General features: G+C 37.4%; 2 protein-coding genes across 3 annotated transcripts; one reads left to right on the top strand and one right to left on the bottom strand.

Moving 5' to 3' along the window:
- Positions 1-17: 17 nt before the first annotated feature.
- Positions 18-2,049, bottom strand: LOC124390525 (protein FAM181A-like). Its single transcript, XM_046856524.1, has 2 exons — positions 1,534-2,049; positions 18-1,246 (listed from the first exon to the last, which is right to left on the bottom strand). Exon 2 carries the CDS (start codon positions 1,193-1,195, stop codon positions 368-370), a length of 828 nt encoding a protein of 275 aa, XP_046712480.1. The 5' UTR covers positions 1,196-1,246; positions 1,534-2,049; the 3' UTR covers positions 18-367.
- Positions 2,050-6,782: 4,733 nt separating this feature from the next.
- On the top strand, positions 6,783-15,319 carry LOC124389607 (proline-rich membrane anchor 1-like). 2 transcript variants are annotated; one of them, XM_046854990.1, is made up of 4 exons: positions 6,783-7,133; positions 8,505-8,646; positions 10,120-10,246; positions 14,834-15,319. In XM_046854990.1, the coding sequence occupies exons 1-4, from the start codon at positions 6,951-6,953 to the stop codon at positions 14,925-14,927; spliced, it is 546 nt and encodes a 181-aa protein (XP_046710946.1). In that variant the 5' UTR covers positions 6,783-6,950; the 3' UTR covers positions 14,928-15,319. The 2 variants fall into 2 exon arrangements, with proteins under 2 accessions (XP_046710946.1, XP_046710947.1); XM_046854991.1 differs by having other exon boundaries at positions 6,991-7,451.
- Positions 15,320-19,227: the final 3,908 nt, after the last annotated feature.

Raw genomic sequence — 19,227 nt, forward strand, 5'->3', positions numbered from 1 at the left:
GTCCCATTCCCTCTACAGAAAAAAAACCCATAAATCTCGTAATGATTATATACTTTAACCCCCAGTATTTAGCTCACTATTCCAACGAGGTTAGTAGCCTATAAATTGTTAATGTTTCTAAACGATCTTGGTAAACACTAAACCCAGCCTCAGTAACATGAGATTATAGCTTATTTTTGTTCTGAGCATGCTACATATTTATTGCCCCCTTTAAGTGCTTCATTAAGTCATTGGCAGGCCAAGAGATTTCTATCTGCGGTATTTACATTAAGACAAATACAGACTTAACCCTTGAAATGATCAAGTATTTACAGTTCGTAGTCTTTGTTATTTGTTCTAATGAATATTCAGGCATTTCCACAGACCTCTAAATAAAACCGAACACACTGAAAATGGACGAGGTAACCGGTTTCGTTGGAATGGGCTTCACCACGACGTGTGTTGTTGAACGGTGTTTCAGTCCATCTTTGACTTTTAGCATGTCCAGTTCAGTCGCGGGGATTTTAGACCTGAGCCCTGGCTCAGTGAATGCACTATGTGGCGTTATGAAGTGATTGTGGAGGAGCCGGTGTCCGTGGCATTGAAGCGGACAGTACGCGCACACAGCCACATTGGTGGAAGTCAGATCCAACTTGAGAGGCTCCAGATCAGAAGATCCGCGCCGAACCCGCATCCACGAGTTAGTTTTCAGTTCATCTTCAATTGAGGTCCTTTTCTCTCGATCAGTCTTTGATGATCCGTAATCTACAATCCCGTTCGAGTGGCTCTTCCACGCGTATTCAAAACTGATGTGAGATGAGCGCGGTTCTTCCCAAAAGGACGCAGGGAGCTGGCGTTTGCGCATGGGAATATGACCCGGTGCGCTCCTGTTCTCGGTGTTCGGGTTTCCGTCTGCGTTCTCCTCTCCACGTGTATGAGCAGATTGCTTCTCGTTCAGATGTTGTTCAGCTCGTTGCTGCGGAAACTCAACACGCTCGATCAGTTTTGCAGCACCGGAATCGCTGATCCTGTGCGCGTGGCACCGAGGCGTCCTCGGGCACTTCTGCGAGAAGCGCTTTAGCTGCTTCTGAAGGTACTTCCTGTGGTCCACGGAGCGTCGACAGGGGGCCGATTTGTCCAGAGCCGCCTTGATGTCGCTTGAAGCCAAATTCACAAAGTTAAGTAAGGTTTTCACTTCGCTGTCAGAGCTTGCCATTTTTATGATAGAACCTGGCTTTCAAGACATCCCGCGTTTTCAGTGGTCAATCTGCATTAAAAAAACAACAACAAATCAATTTCACTTCATATACAAAAAAGAAAAAACTTTCCTGGAGGATCTTTCTGAAGATTTTTTTTGCCGCATCAGCAATTTCCTGAAATGAACCATCACACGTCCTAGTGAAACAGTTTGCAGTGCAGGTTAAGATGAATATGGGTCTGATGGTGCCCAGTTTATAGAATATTAGGCCCAGTAGATGATGTTTGCTCTTAGAGATGCCAATTTATAGATCTAAAGTTTAAAAATAAATGAAATCTTATTTGATCAGAACTCACTGTTTTTGTGCAGAAACGCTGTCCGGGTTTGGTTGCCCTCTAACTGCAGTAGTTTAACCACTTGAACAAGCTGAATGAATATAAACTTCGTGTAGTTATGGTGCTTCGTTTTGGGCCAATCAGCGACCTCAATCCGCCCTCAATGCCCCCCAATGAGCTCGCGCGCTCCCCGCCAGCGCATTCTTTCCCCGTGCATATTGTTGCCATGGCAATCTCGAGAGATGAAGCGACTAATAGTTGCGATTTTTTTCTTTGATGTTTTCTATTCGGATACTTTTTAGACACTATTCGGATACTTTTTTTTTTTTTTTTTTTAAGTTGCCCGGTGCGCAACCTCTTATGGGCATCTTAAAACCATCAAACGCTCTGTTCCCCGTGCTGGCATGCTTCAGGGCAAAAGCACAAAGCGCGCCTTTTAGGATTTCGGGGCCAACTGTTCCGATCTATCCCTCTCTCCTCTCCACCTCAGAGTGATGTCAGAAACAGTTGGATTTTGAAGAAGGGGAAGAGAAGAGAAGGGAGGGGGAGGAGGGGGGTGTTCCTAAAAAGGTGGGCATAACCATGGAAAGGGGGCTTGAGCGCTCAAGAATCTTGTCTTTCTGTTTGCCCCCTCAATCGAGCCGCACAAAAGCTGAATTACTCATTCAAACCTCGCCGGACAAAGGCGGAGGAGCCTGGATAGCACTCCCCGCATTTGTAGGCAAACATTTAGAGACCTAAATCGAGTCGTCGTGAAGGAGAAAGAGTTAGACAAAGCCCATAGAATTGCCATCAGCAAACATTTTCCCGTGTCATATTAGCGGGGTCTCCATGACTCCTTCTGGCCCGCGGACAATAGCGCAAGTTTGCACACTCGAATACTGTCACCCTGCCAACCGCACCGAGGGCCGCAAACAGGACAATCCCCGCGCGCGTAAGGGGGGAAAAAAAGCACGGACTCCGCGGGGAAGGTCGCGGCAAAAAAGAGGAAAAAGGGACTTGTGAAATGCTAATTGAGCTCCGTCCCACATTGAGAAAGGGGGGAAAAGAGAGAAGACTACCTATCCACCTCTTTCTACAGAGGCCTGTTAGTGCTGTGAGGAAGCAGCTGTCTGGACAGCACTCTTCAAAGCATGGGCCAAAATCTTCACATGGTGGTCCTTACAGCACAAAGCATCACACATGTATATCATTAGTGTGTGTGTGTGTGTGTGTGTGTGTGTGTGTGTGTGTGTGTGTGTGTGTATATATATATATATATATATATATATATATATATATATATAGAGAGAGAGAGAGAGAGAGAGAGAGAGAGAGAGAGAGGCAACTTTTCAAGTCATGTGCCAGCATCAGCAGCACTCCAGCTCTTTCACATGACTGCAATACCATTTTCTTTTTTGTTGTTGTTTTTTGTTCTCACCATTTCAAAAGGCCAATTAAACAATAGCACACTTCTCTCAAGGCTGTATGGTTCATTCCTGCTCTTTTGAAGTGACAAAGAAAAGGGCCAAAAGGAGAAAGTGAGATGGGAAGATGGGCTATTACCCTCTCCTAGTTGCTCTGATTGCCTGAGAAAGATGAATGGGTGGTCTATAGGACAGATGATTGATTCATTTTTAACTCGTGGTGTGAATGTGTATGAATGTAAAAGTGGATTTCATATATGCTACAGATAATGCTTCAAGTGTACATATGGATGTATTTATGTATGTATTCATTCATTGTTTATTTATTTATTCTATAGATGCTGTCCACAATAGACCTAATTAAAGACCTATAGACCTCTCTAACAAGAATTAAGTACTGCAAGCCTTATCTACAAACACAAAGTTAAGCTTTATAAAAGAGTGGCAAAAAGAAGTGGCAAGTTCATGCTTACCAAATGCTAGTTTGGAGACTTGGAATACATAAAAAAAAAGGAAAACATTTATCTTGTCACACAGCTTAATATTTTGAATGGTCAAAAATATCACAATCAAGCAAAGTCAGCAAAATATTCTAGATTTGGAGATGTAATTGCACCCAAAGTGATTCTACCAAGTAATGACTCAGGGGGACTGAATACTGATGCAGCCAAGAAATCTTTCTTAAATTTGGGTCGTTGGATAGTTTAACCAAATTTTAAACATTCTGACAAAGTTTATTGCAGGTTGTAAATTAGTGAATGAAAGTCAAGGGGTTGAGTAAATATACAAGACACTTTACCTCAATAGCTACAGTGAATTAAATTTTTTTTAATGCGTCGTCACGACTTCTTTTAAAGTCAGCATAAGACGTCTATATTGATATCTTCTGCCAATATTTACATTTGCGGCATTGCACAATATGATTCCTGATATCTTTATTGTAAAATTCAGCATCTGAAAATAGATAATTAGCATCAGTTGTAGGTTAATGAAACAGGTTCTTCGAAACAAAAATAAATGCTAATAGGATGCATACATTTTGATGAATGCTTTCTTAAAGGACCGTGTTACCAATATCTCCCACTAGAGGCCAGCATTGCTTTGGCAACAATAAAATAATAAATATACTTATTCTTCAATACAACACGAGAACATAAAGCATTTCTGTGAAATTTTATTCCATATGCTTTATACTTTTCAGAACAACACAGACTAAATCTCCTAGAAAATGTATATGTTAATGGTTGTTATGTTAATTATGATAATTATGATACATTTTATTATTATTATGATTACTATTATTATTTGTTATTTGTTCATGACTTTAGGTAAAATTGATCACACTAGTAAAAAGTATACAAATATTTGTATTTGTTTTTCTTTTACTGCTAAGATCTAGATCTCTGTTCTTTGACTGCCTGATATGAGTGCTTGCATGAGAGTGGGAAGGCTGACACATAGCTCCTCCAACACTAATAGTATTTTCGGAGACCTCTAGTTGCGCATGATACCTGGCAGACCTCTGCATAGCTTTTATTGGGTCCATCCTCTAGGGCAAAATAAGATTAGGCTGATGCAAGGCTAGGAGTTCTAAATGTCAGGTCTACCTTGCTCTTTATCACTAATAACATAAAGGCCTTGCAGCTCTGTTATTCTCCTTGCACATTTTAAACACTGACTAAAAAGCCACTTGCCACCTGGAGCTGCTATTCGACAGTAAACATTTCTGCATTGCTGTTGCATTTAGGTTAAATCAGTTACATTAAAAGGGTGAGAGCACTAATATTTGTAATAAGTTTGTGCAGGGCCCAAAGTGGTAAAATAAAGCTATACAATTCAATAGCTCTTTCAATTCAAAGTCATAGTAGTATAGTAGATGATATCTAGGGCTCATAGTAAACCAGTGGACATTTTATGTTATTTCATGTCCATTATGTTTTTTCTCTCTACAAAATTAATTCTAATTAATTAAAGCGAATTGATTATTAACATTGGTCCAAATGCAGTCTACTTTATATCATTGTACAAAGTCGGTCTGTGTTTTGGCATTTCAGTATTTTAGATGTGTGATTTGTCTGTCTAGAAGGTGAAGGGGAAGAGTGGAGAATGGCATATGGTGTGGAGCAGCTGGAGCCCCCTGTACTGAACAGAAGCCAGCGTGTCTCAAAACACGCAAGCTGGTTATAGAATAGGAATATGCCTCGCAGCAGTGCAATGTGAGCTGAAGCACATCTCTCTTTTATAATGGTTCTTATATGTGGCAATTCTGTTGAATCGACACATGAAAAATGCAAGTACAGCTCACTATGCTGCAACAACGAAAATGCTTTGTAAAATAATCTAGCCACGATTTGTCCAAAAAAAAAGCACGCCTCATGAATTTTGCCCTTAAAATGATATTTAAAGGGCAGTAAATGACATTTTGCCATTCTGGGAGTTTGTAATACTCTTGTGGCACATGTGTTCTTTTTATATAAGGCACTGTGTAAATGAGGCAAATGGCAAAGATTTCCAGATGTCTGCATTTTATATTTTCAGAAGAATTCATATCTACAACACAATGCAGGTAGGATTCCCTCCTGATTAATGACAATGATGTACAATAAAATAAAGTGTGATCTTTATCAAAACTCATTATAATTGCTCAAATTAGAAGATGAGTCACTGATAAAAGAATTCTAATATGCATTAGCACTGCTCATATCTGACCACACACTGCAAAACGCCCGTTAATACTCAGTAACAGTTAATAACCAGTCAGATAGCTTGTCGTTCTCCATTAGCATTATCCACAAGCATCAGAAGGGTGATAATGGATTGAAGGCAAAGAATTCAAAAGTATACTCATAAAAATATGAATGAGCTCTGAATGATGAATATGTGGAACATAATGGACCCAAGAGATAAGGAGTGTTTTTGGAATGGAAAAGTTATATCTTAGGTGTATTTATTTGCAAAAGATCTTGTTGCTGATGTTGTAAAACATCAAAATGGAATGACTGATTTTAATATACTGAACAAGAACCTGGTTCTCTGACTAGTTCTCCTTTCGTCACATCCTTCCTTTAAGTGACTGCTGCAGATCAAGTACTAATATATACATATAACAAATCTGACATGTTTAATCTCCTAAGAAGTCCTCATGTGTCCATGAGTTACAGAGTTCATGGTGGGAAGAACCTCTTGTTTACACTGGATAGCCTAATGCACGCTTATTATCAGTGTTACTCAGTTGACTGTATAATCCCTATAGTAAATTCCTATAGATGAGTAAGCAAACACCACAGTGGATCTCTGAAACTCAGCTATGTATAGCGCACATAGATTTAACCCCGGAAGGCTGGAACTGAACAAAATCTGTTGATCCCCTGCTCATATACACCAATCCTAAACCTTGTTACTATTAAAAAAGTCAGGTTTTGAACAATGATTACATCAGGAACAGTGACTAGGGAACATGAATATTAGTGTAAGTGACCTTTCTGAATTGACAGAAAAGGAAGGCAGAACAACTGGATGTACAGTATCCTGGAGGTTCACACAGTTATTTTCTCTGTTTTTAAACAAAACTCTTTATTATTAACAGAATGTTATTATTAACTCTATCCACTCTGGGGATGTTGTTACTGATTTTGTATTGTAAACCAGATAAACATTAATAGCATTGCACCTGTAGCATATAGTATGTAATATATAATATAAGATAATATTAAGTTGTTTTTGGTGAATGATAATTATGAAAAACTATGAATGTCAGATATTAAATGGGAAATGCCATAATAGTCAAATACAGTTGGAAAGTATTTTTCCTCCTTGCTTGCTCTGCCTGGATGTTTGTGCAACCACATCCTTTCCTGGTGTGTGTGTGTGTGTGTGTGTGTGTGATCAAACAGGCTCTCGAGCGCACAAGCCGCGCCTCATAAACTTTGCGTCTTTCTGATTTCCAACTTATTTTCGCCTGGCATCAAAACACTCCACTCGGAATTGCATATTTCAGGATTTCGGACATGAAACGTGATTCCGAAAAGACCAATGCGTAGCTCGTGCGGATTACACGGGGAGGAATACATCCACCTAGTTCGTGTGACCACTCGACTCGCCTGCCTCATGCACGTTTTCTCACACTACACAAGCGAGAAGATGCTGTGGAGCTGCACGCGCTTCGACCAGGAAGCAGACGCACACGAAGCAGCGATGAACCTGCGACTTGCATGGGTACGATGATTGACGTTCGGGAACTCGGGAAAGTTTCCGTGGAAGACCTTGGTAAATTGAAAGAAGAAAAAAAAGTATTATGCCTATCTATCTTGAATCCTGCATTCGTGTGGCTGCCGTTGGTGTGAAGTGCTCAGGTGTCCTTTGGATCCTGTAAGGTTGATCCAGCTCCAATTCTATGCGCCCTTTCGCCTGCTCACACGCCGATCTGTTTACGAAGGAGGGATGCATAGTCAAGACAGAACACCTTTCACATCAAGGCTTCGGCCATTTCTGTTAGGCCACTGCTTTTTCTCGTCGTTTCTTCTTTTATGCCAGGTAGGTTGGTTTCTAAGATGATTGTTGACCATCACATGGAGTTTTGCGCGTCGTCCACTCTGCAAAGTCTGGTTTGGTGTTCAGGGTCCTTTTTGTAGTGGGGTTTGTCTAAATTCTGAGAAGCTAGAAGGTTTTGCCTTACTGTGCAGAGTAGACTTTATTGTATTAGGGTTTTCTCAAACCTGTCCTGGTTCAAGTTGTTCCAATTCAGGACCCACCTGAACAGGCAATTTCTCAAACTGTGCAGTGAAGTAGAGTTACAGGACTGGAGATGTAGAGTTAAATCCTGACCTGGCATGTGGCATCCTTAGAGAAAAATGAAATGGCCATTCTCTCTAATATGCATTTCATATATTCAATATGAATCCAGTCTCTGTTTCTAGTGTCTGGTTCATATTAATATATGGGAGAAAATGTGATAAGAAAAATGTGTTTTTAAAGAACATAATGACTGCTTTTTAAACTGTGGAAAACATGAACGGTCATATAGTTTTAAAAGTCCTAATATTTGTGAACATATTTTGAGCCTTTACACAAATGCCCACACAGATGCTAGTGAGATCCTGCAGGCTACAGATGGGTCAAGTGTAATGTATTCTCCTCATATCCCAAAGGCCTCCCACTAGCACTCCTGAAAGCATAAAAAAATCCCACTTTATGGGTAGGAGGTTCTTTTACAAAGCACTTCACAGTGCTGAATATGCACTATGTTAAATTCTACTGTAAGCAAAGCACTTTCGGTTCTATTTCACCTCGGGGGACCTAATCAAATGTGTGAAAATAAATGATCATCAGTCTACACATCTACTGTATTTATCAATCTGTCAGCTGTCATGCTTCAACATATTATCAGCTGTGAAAACGTTAGGTCACAGTCATACAGGCATTTTCACTCTGATAGTAGATCTACTCTGCGTGCCTTTCAGCCCACACAACTTATCATGTAGTATGTGCATGGTTTGTGGAGGCATATATCTCTCTTCATTTTGCTCTCATCCATTTTCTCCTACTGCCACCCACACAGTCTCCTTCACCGTTGTCTTTGCCACTTAGGCTGAGCTTCAGAGGTCATGCTCACAGCTTGGATCTCAAAGACGAGGTGAGCAGTGCCAGTCACTGTGCCACTGCAGATACTATCCACCTCTACCTCCTCCACCACCACCTCCACCCCCTCCTCGGCTACTTATAACAACAGGTAGGAACATGTAACCAAATCTGCTTTGGTATGAATTTTTTGGTTGCCACACAAATTATAACTAAGAATTTTAATTAGTAGTGATTTAATGCCAACTGTGCTGTAATCTATTCTATTCTAATGTATCTTATTTTTGTGTGTATTTTATGGTGCCATGTCGTCAATGAATTAAATGAATAGTGCAGGAATGCTGTTTGAGTTGAACGAATTGTCAACAAACACTGTTTCAGGAAACTAATAGAGAACCTTGTTTAAAGGTTTATAGAGTTTGCTTCACTAAGAACTCTGGCTGTGACAGACCATGATTTGGAGAGTATTGCTTCTACTGCAGATATGAAAGTTTTTGCTCTTGTGCAGTGATCGTACAAACAGCGGAATAATCACGTCCTGGTTACCCTTAGGGAGTTCCCCATATGCCTGAAGCAGCTTGTGAGATGTGTGCATGCTGTTCTGCCAGGCACTCTAGTCAGCTTTCCCTGGAGGAGCCTCAGATTAAAACTCAGATGAGTTAATTATATTAGTGTTTTAATACAGCCAGGGAGAAAACGAATTAAGCCAACAGTGCAGTCAAATTTTATACAGAAGAATTGGGCCATTTTAAAAACGAATATACTTTTTTCTACTTTTACATTCAGGACTGAAGGTTAAACAAACTGCAAACTGAGTGTGTATTTGTAAAAGTTGTAAAGTGCAAAGGAGCAATCATTTACACTTTCCATTTACACATTACACTAGTAATGCAGTATCATATTACTCTTAGTCATTTCTGGTTCAGGTAATATGGAAATCCTTTTAAATTATGAACCTTCCTAATTCATGCACTAAAAGATAGTGTCTTAAATCTTATACCTTCGAAATATTGTCACTTTTTTCACTTTAATGAAAACACCTGCACACTTACTTATTTGTGTAGTTAGCCAATCATGTGGCACCAGCAAGATGTCAAGAGCTTCAGATAAAATCAGAATAAGGAAAATGTGTTCTCAGTTAATTTGACCATGCCATTGTTGATGGTGCCAGACATGGCTGATCTCTTGAGATTTCATGGAAAAGCCTTTTTTATTTTTTATTTTTTGTGAGAGAAATCAGCAGAGAATAGTGAGGCTGGTTGAAGCTGCCATGAATGACCACTCTACACAACTGTAGTGAGTTGAAAAGCACCTCAGGACACACACGATAAAGCCTAAAGCATCTAGCAAAATGATCGTTCTTTCTAAATGATCATGAGGAAAACTGTATTTCATGCTAGCTGTGTAGAATGTTCTGCTCTTCAGTGGGGTGTAAATAAAGATAGTGATCCATTACTTATATCTGAAATAGAATGCATGTGGAAATATGATCTTGTGTGTACAGGAAAAAAGGAATATGTACACACGGGGCAGTTTTTATTATGATTGAATTTTCTTGGTAAGAATGGCTAAATTTTTTTAGAATTTCATTCTTGTATCATCCACCACTTTGTTGTGATTTCAGTGGCTGAGCCTCCAGTTCCTCTGCTAAGGCCATGGTGGATGGACTTCATTTTGGTTGTGACAGTAGGATGCACATCGGCTTTCTTTCTACTTTTAATTCTTCTCCTCTGCTACAAGTCCATTAAACGGTATTTACTTCATTCATTGTTTTTTTTAAATGTAATGTCGGTACATTCAGTGTGGAAAATATTTAACATCTGTCATTGTAACTAGCTGTTATTAAATGTGTAGTTTTTATTGGGGTAATTTAATATGCTTTAAATGTCTTACATCCATTTAAATCATCTACTGCTACTGCCACTCAGTGAATTTATAACAGTAACCTTAATAGTTAATGGTTGATTATTTAGCAACTCTATATAGTGCATTTGATTTAGCTGCAGTAGAACCCACTTTCTGTCTGTCTGCTCTCTGTTATCTAGTTTGTTGGCTATTTAACCATCTTAGAGAAATGTATTTATTTCAGTGAAATTCGGATGAACTTGACTCTGTAGATTTATCTCCTATTACTGTATTGACCTAAAAAAAATATATATATATATATATATATATATATATATATATATATATATATATATATATATATATATATAGTATGTATAAAACTAAACTTTACAGTGGTCCCCCGGAACATTACGATTTAAGACTGCGAATTTTGGATGCACCCCCGCAGCCCCTATGGTACCTTAGTGGATTTATCTAGACATTATGTCACCTTAATACAATAATGTGTTTTAAACACATTACATATGGATTTTGTTATTGAATACATAGTTTAAAATGTTATTCCTAACGTTCCTGAACATTCGGTCCCGCTGCGGATTCCCGCGAATTTTAAGAAAATCTGCAACTTGCTGAGAACCTGCAAATTTTCCGAGCTGCGAGCTCCGAACTGCGAATTATCAGGGGTTGATTACATATAGATCCATAAAGTGCTTTTGCCAGTGCATGCCTAGATACTGATGGCTAACAACAGGGAAACATTTCCACTTCCTTTATGGCTGCTACACAAGATATGTTATGATCTATGGGCATTAGCTCATTAACAGCTGCCCAGTCAATTATCTCAATGCAACAGCTTTCTGATAAATAATAATTTAACATTTTTACTGATATCACATAGAATAACCAGCCAGAAAAGAATCAGATTCTGGACTCGTAACACTGTTTTTAATCATGTTAAAAATCTATTTATTACCCACACAGAGGTGAAAAATTAATCCATTAAGGTGACAAAAGAAAATTACCTTATCAGCATGTGAAATGGAAAACACAAGGTTTTTATCATGAACATTTTCATCAAGGACATGTTCCCTGCTTTCTGAGAAAAGCAGGGACAAATGCAAGTAGCAGAAATAATGTGTGGCTGGCCTTGAAATTCATCATGGCAATTCTCCAGCCTACTGTAGCCCAGGGGCATCTTCAGTTTAACACTGTACTCCTTTTCCAGAGACATGGCTGCTATAATAGTGAATGCAAACAATAATTAATATGGCCAACATTTTTTGTTGCAGGTGTATTACTAAAAAGTCTGTGCAAAAAAAAAAGAACAAAAATACAGTATTGCACTCACAAGTATACAATTATTATTATTATTATTATTATTATTATTATTATTATTATTATTATTATTAATTAACTATATCCACAAAAGGACATTCAATCATGGCATGAAGCAGAAAGCTGGCTCTTACTTATTACACAGCTACGTACAAAATAAATAAACATAGAGAACTGTTAGCAACATAACCACAATAAATACAAGAGAGCAACATAACCACAATAAAAACTTTGACTCAGTTATGTATAACTTTCAAGTTCACTTTTTTACAAACCCCCTACTGCATCTTTTCCCAAATTTGTTTGGCTGCCAATTCCCAACTACCAGCCAGCCAATACTACAGACATATAAATCCTGCCAACCCCAACTGCTGTCCATGCTGCATCATAGCCCAGCAAAATAACTCTGAGAAAAGCATCATCGGCTTTCCTCCAAAAACATGCAGTCACAGATGCTCATGATTGGATAGAGTTGCTTGATTGACAGAGCAGAGAATGTATGCAATCCCTCTCATTTAGAGAGCATGGCCAATTTGCTCCCTGGCTTGGTGGATGTGGTGAAATCATTGGCTTCCTTTTTGTGGTAGGTGCACAAGTCTATCCTTGGCCTTGTAAACTTAGCTTTGAGTTGATAAGGCACACAAGATAGCTTTATCCAATTGTATTGTATTGAATTTAATCCAATTTTATCATCTGTAAATTTAACTTCAGTGTTGTATTCAGGCTTTATTTGATGAGATGAAAACACCTACCAAAGAACATGCCAATCAAATTATCAATAGCATTTGTGGTTGAAAATCTACAGGGAAAACTAAAGTGTAACAAAACTAACAAAGACAGAGAGAGAGAGAGAGAGAGAGAGAGAGATAGGTTGGTAGCTAGACCTACAAAAAAATCTGAAACAAATACAAAAAATCTTTGATATATTTACCGTTTTATTTGTTGCATTTTTGCATTTATCGTTATTTTCTATTACAAATATTATAATAACAAGTTATACTAGTTATTATAAAAGTAATAATATAAACAGCATAATACTACATTAGGCCAACTAAATACTGGCCAATATTTTTACATTTAACATGTCAGTTATGTTCATTACAGTTTCAATACACTGAGAAGCTGAAATTTGGTCCTTAACTCTTTGTTCTTGCTTCAGATGAAGTCCATTTCACAATTTTAAGCCTGTTTGCCTTCTTCTCTCTATCGGGTTGAAAAATAAATAAGCTGCAGAAGATTGATGGTGCTGGTCTCAGTCTGATCTGACAGCAATCCCATTTCCAATAACAGAAAACACTTCACATCCAATCTGGTAACAGGCTGGGGTAAAGCATATGACAGGTACAGGGTAGGAAAGCGAACTATTTCATTAGATGCACACAATAAAGGTTAAAATGGGATCGAAAGTACAATATGAACTAAAATTAGAGAAAGATGGTGAGTCTGTGCTTTGTTGACTTGCTATACCTTTGTTATTAGCACAAAGTCACACATTTTTGATAAGTTTTCTACTACAAACAAAGCTCAAGAAGACAAAAGCACGTAAGTGCATAAATACTTTTAAATTGGAATGGTTTTCCAGTTAATTTCAAAATATTATTCTCAGGGGGAGGGAGTAAGGCCAGAATGCTGGAAGACAAATAGGGCAATAAAAAGGGATAGAAGAAAGATGAAATTCATTCAGACTCAAAGAAAGTGTTATAGTCTCTACAGCCACTGAATTTCCTAATAAATCTGACCTGGCTGAGGGCCAATCCTCTCAAATGCTACTGTCAGAAGAGACCCTGCTTTGGAAATTTCTGCTGACTAAGACTGTAAGCCATGTATGTTTCTTGAGCAAATCATCAGTCACTGACAATGTTCAGAAATTGTCTTTACACCCCCATGAATTAAATCCTGACAAGGCTTTATAAATTACGGGTTCAGCTGCTATCAAATTCACATACACATGCAAACACTGGAGATACATAAACGTGTAAAATTCAAGTAAGATGTCATAAACAAGCTTATGACCTTAAACACAAAAACAACAACTTTAAATTTTGAAAGGTGCATATAATAAAAAGAACAATAAAACAACATTTATTTGAATGTTTTTGAAGATTAATCCACCCACCAGCATTTGTACTGGTATCAAAGTTCTCCTCTAAACATGAAAACACGGATGTGAACTGCACTTAAACAGCTTTCGTATGAAATATTAAGTCTTATGTCACGACATGTCATCTGTCAACTAATGGCATCTATTATTGAGGAGCCTGGGTGGTACAAGGCTCATTAGATGCCCAAATGGACATTTGACCTTAGTATAAACAGAGTTTAACATTTAGTTAAACAATCAACAAAATTGTAAATCACCATAATGATCTTTTGTGATAAGTTTGCAGAAATTATTTAACAAGTCAGCGTTTCAGTTGATGTCCAAAAACATATCGATCCATCCATAATATTGATTTGATTTGATTTGAATTTATGAATAATAATATCTATGAATATTCATTGGGTTGAATGTATTAATCTTGAATGATAAAGCTTCAAGCAGTGATGTTTTGAACAATGGCATTAGTTCAGCATGTTGTTGGAGACAGCTGTCCTTCAGAAGCATTTTTCTGTACACAATCACACAACATATAGAATTCAGGTTTAGACTGGATTTTTTTTTCTTTAAACCTTGATGTTCTTATGTAGCTTTAGGCATCTTAGCATCAGTAGAGCATACTGTATAGTAGTATAAGAAACAATGCCTGCACTAACTGTATTCATTGCAATTCTGTGTTATGTAACGCAAAATATGAATGCTGGCGTATAAGGCATAGTGCAGTGGAGAAATATAATAACCACTGAGGTAATGAAAGGGAGATGAAGGAATGGATGAATAGTCCATGTTGAGTAATAATGCTTACACAGACCAAGAGACATCCAGCATCATGTGGGCGTAGCAAACTCCATTCCTTGTTCATGTTAGAGAGCTAGAGAGACTGTAGGAGGACTTTAAGATTGTTCATTTCGTTATTGTGCTAGAATAAAATTGTTGTACCAACCTGATTGTGTTTTTGTCTATCATTTGTTTGTTCGTGTCTGTGTGCATATGTGTTTGTGGCAAATATATGTAGATCAGAAAATGTTTCAGCACCTTTTTTTTTTATTTTTTGCAGGAAACCTCTTAAAAAAGAGGAGAATGGCACCAGTCGTGGAGAATATGGCATGAGCTGCCGCAAGAAAAAGACCACTAATAGTGTTGTAGTGTAAAACAGATACTCATATAAAGAGCTAATGATGTCTCTGCATTGCTGCATTCTTAGCACTTACTGACCCAATGTGCAGCAGAAGTGCTAACTATAGTGTACCTCCAAAGACTGAGCAGAGAATGGAGAAGGTTAATTTGCTGGAAGACTGCAGCCAGGTCTGTTACACTACTGCTCTGCTTTCTCAGAGATCCACTCCAATGCACAACTGGTAAACTGTGGCATAGAGACAATGACACATATATTTGCATGAATTCTTATTTCAATGGCAATATATCAATATATAATATATAATACCAGATGCTTTATTTTACATTTGACACACTGGTCTTTAATCTAATTTCTAAGCATAGCGGTTTCTATTTATTTAATAAATTATGACATTTATTTTGTCAACATTGCTATGGAACAGTGCATGTCTTCTGATGAGGAGATGTTAAAAAAAAGGGACATGGCTGTGTTGTTCAGCTGTGTCTAAGAGAATATGAACAAATGAGTTTGCATGGTATATTGTGCACATCCAACTGAAATCCTCACTGTAAAAATTTTTAACTGAATCTATAATATGTTCAGAAGATCGGTTGCATTGCACAGTCAAGGCTGTGGCTTCATATTGTTGCTGTATTTATAAATGTTAAACATGATATAACATTGAGACGAGCCTATGCACAGATACTTACACAACATGTTACATCATCATTCTAGGACGAACCCTGGAGGTCTTTCCTGGTGTTCTGCATTATTTCTGTGGTATAGCATGGTATTATATTTGCATTGAGACTACTAATGCCTGTCTTGTATCCTTCTTAGGGCTAGCATTCTAAACAATCCCTTGTCTGTGCAAAATACTAGTGATTACAAGAAGAGTGGACAATCAAGATAATTGTTCCCTTCACAATCCACCAGATAAGGGCCCTTCCAAACAAGTCTTCTGAGATGTCTGATGAACATCAGCACTTCACTGATGAATAATTGCAGAAGGATGTCAGTATTTCAAGTGAGCATAAGGTCATGTATGCCACTATAAGAAAGATAAAGAACTAATGTAATACTGAAGACATTATAATGGGTATCATGCTAAATATTAATAAAAAATACATTACAATAGAAGGTCAAATCTGGGTATATGTTTTGCAAATGGTTTGTTTCAGTGGTTTGAACATCATGTTCTGTGTCTGAGTGATGTCTCTATGTCTATCTAAAATACAATTGTAATGGTTGTTTTCATTTGCACTGTGTTCTAGAAAATCAAACAGCTATTATATACAGTATATATATATATATATATATATATATATATATATATATATATATATATATATATAAAATATATATATATATATATATATATATATATATATATATATATATATATATATATATATATATATATATATATATATATATATATATATATATATATATATATATATATATATATATATATATATATATATATATATATATATATAATGTATTATATGTACAATTGAGAGGGAATGATGCATGAATGTAAACAGTGATGTCAACATACTGTATTTCCTGGACTGTTATTCACTCATCTAGAGTGACTAAATATGTTTATACATAGTAGAAATAAAACCATGCAAACAGATAGTTCAGTTAATAATGCAGTTATGTGTCATCTATATAATGTATAGATATATGTTGTTTGATCCAAGTATGCTAATAGCAGTTGTGATGAGTTGCTGTCTCAAATGACATACTATGGCCAAATAACTAAATGTCTTCATTCTCAGGATTATGAGATTTTTTTATGTATGTATTTATTTTTATGATTATTAGTCATCAAAGCCATTAAAAGCAATGGCAGCCATTTACTAATGTTAATCTACATAGTATCAGAGATAAGCCTATGTTCCCCATTATGTTTATTTTTCACTTTTATTTAATCATGATTTATTGCATAATGCTTACATTTTGACTTGGGGTTAATTATGACATTTAGAATTTTCACATTTAGCTGACATGTTTATCTAAATGATTTACTTGTTAGATGGCACACAGTCTCATTGTTTAAAAGTGACTGCATCTGATTCAAGGGTTGCGTAATGCATGGCTGTGCCCTGTGCTATGTCCTGAGGCGCTTGGTTTAATCCTGCAGCCCGGTTACTACCTGCATGGAGTTTCCTTCAGGTTCTCCAATTCCCGCCCAATGTCTTAAAACTTGTCTGAAATATTCATTTGAGACCCTAAATCGCCCGAATGCAGCGCGCGCGTGTGTGTGTGTGTGAGTGTGTGTGTGTGTGTGTGTGAAAGTGTGAAAGTGTGAAAGTGTGATGTGCTTTAATTAAACGGAATTATCAAGGAATAATGTTTCCATCCTGCACCCTATATTCCATTGATGAGATCTAGATCCACTGTGACTCTGACAAGGATAAAGTTATTATAAATACATGATTGAATAAATGAATAAATATGACTGAGTAAAATACATGACAGCAGAGAAATTATTTGCTTATAAAACAATCATCCTTCAGTCACTCCCGTTATGTCACTCCACATCACTTCACTGGTCCACATATTGGATTTGGCACAGGGCTTTACACAAGAACCCTTTCCTGATCAATCCTGTTATTTTATTCAGGCTTGGGATGAGCACTGAGAGTGCATTGGTTTGTGTAACCCCCAGGGGCTGGGTTGGTTCTCTGCCCAGGCATCAAATCCAGCAGTAAGAGCACAGGATACTTAGTCCCTAGTCTATCAGGGTAATTGGTAATTCTTTTACCTCATATACTTGAATAAGCAAAATAATTGTTTTTTCCTGCATTGTAAAATAACAACAAAAAAATGATTACTGAGAGCTGTAGTCTTAGTGAAAGCCACACATACTGTAGTTGACCAGTGTGTTACATTCTCAGAAATAAGGGTATCAAACTATACTCTTCTTTGTCCCTGAGGTGCTACCATCAAGGGTACATATTTTATATATCTTTACACTAAATGTACAAATCATACAAAAGGTAGAGTACCACTCTAATCCCAAGGAAAACAGTTTGGCACTTTTATTTTTGTGTATATATAAGAAACTCATAACTATATATTTTGATTTATATTTTTTCTTTTTTTGACAGTGAAGAAAATACATTTGTAACATATTTGAGATTGTTGTTTGAGAGTGTACAGTATGTCAATTCAATACTGTTAGACAATACACACATTTCCCACATATATTATCCAGTGCTGGTAGAGTCATGTTGAATAATCTGGATCAGGATGTCAAAATATTGATTGCGTTATACTTTAAAATCATGTTCAGTACACTGGACAATCAGTGTTGTTTTCCTTTTTTTTTAAGGCTAGGTTGCAATTATAGCATGCAGTAAACGTTCATTTAAAATGTCAATGTTATGTTGGCATGTTAGAATTGATACTTAAATGGTAAAATGTGCTGTGACGTGTTCAGTCTCAAGCACAGAAACTGGACAAAATCAGACAGTGTTGCAAGGTGAAAGTGACCTTCATCAAACCCAAGACACTCAGATATTTTTCTGAGGGTTCTCAAAATCTTCTGGCCATCTTTAATTACTGACCTCCAGCTGGCCGCTCATCATCTTAGCTATCCACACATATGGTTCAGACTTTGGAGGCAAGGCAGGATCAGGCAGGAGCAGAGCCAGTATCTGTGAGAATGATTATATAAGCAGCTCTTAATGAGTGGGATATTTGAAAGGGCTCTGAGTTCAAACGACCATGGCAGGCGTCTGGCATATGCTGCATCTGAGCATGGGGAGTTGATTACACACACACACACACACACACACACACACACACACACACACACACAGGGTCTCTTTGATGAGCGGGGTTTAGAGGTTGATGGGAAGCGTGCCTAACCCTCTGATTTCCTTGAGGGCAGGGCAAATCACCAGAGATGCTGTGTGCTTATGTGAGTGAGAACGTTTGTAACACAGTATCAATACAATTCTGAATATTAGAGATACTTTTAAAGAGATCATTATTTTAATCGTATTTATGCCAATGTTATTGTGTAATGAAGGCCACATAATAAAAGTGTGACTGCTTATAGGCAAATCCAAAGCTAAAAAATAAATTACACAAAAATTTTGGATGAAAAATGGGGGAATGCTGCTAATGTGTAACTTAATGGGACCTGCACAGAATCACTTTGAGCAGATGTAATTATCTTTCCAAAAAACGCATGGCAGATTAATGAGTGAAAACACTACTCTCCAGCTTCAGCTGACTTGTTTATCTCCATTGTCTGTTTGGAACACTTTATTGAGTTACACAGCTGCCTGGGCCTGGTTTGTGGTCTGATT

This window comes from Silurus meridionalis, chromosome 8 (assembly GCF_014805685.1).
Source record: "Silurus meridionalis isolate SWU-2019-XX chromosome 8, ASM1480568v1, whole genome shotgun sequence".
NCBI classification, from domain to species: Eukaryota; Metazoa; Chordata; class Actinopteri; order Siluriformes; family Siluridae; genus Silurus; species Silurus meridionalis.

Bases quoted from the DNA above. Each gene is read 5' to 3' on its own strand.
- LOC124390525 (XM_046856524.1), bottom strand. From the start codon at position 1,195: ATGGCAAGCTCTGACAGCGAAGTGAAAACCTTACTTAACTTTGTGAAT.
- LOC124389607 (XM_046854990.1), top strand. From the start codon at position 6,951: ATGCGTAGCTCGTGCGGATTACACGGGGAGGAATACATCCACCTAGTT. The intron at 7,134-8,504 runs GTACGATGATTG...TTTGCCACTTAG, and splicing joins TGAACCTGCGACTTGCATGG to GCTGAGCTTCAGAGGTCATG. The intron at 10,247-14,833 runs GTATTTACTTCA...TATTTTTTGCAG, and splicing joins TGCTACAAGTCCATTAAACG to GAAACCTCTTAAAAAAGAGG.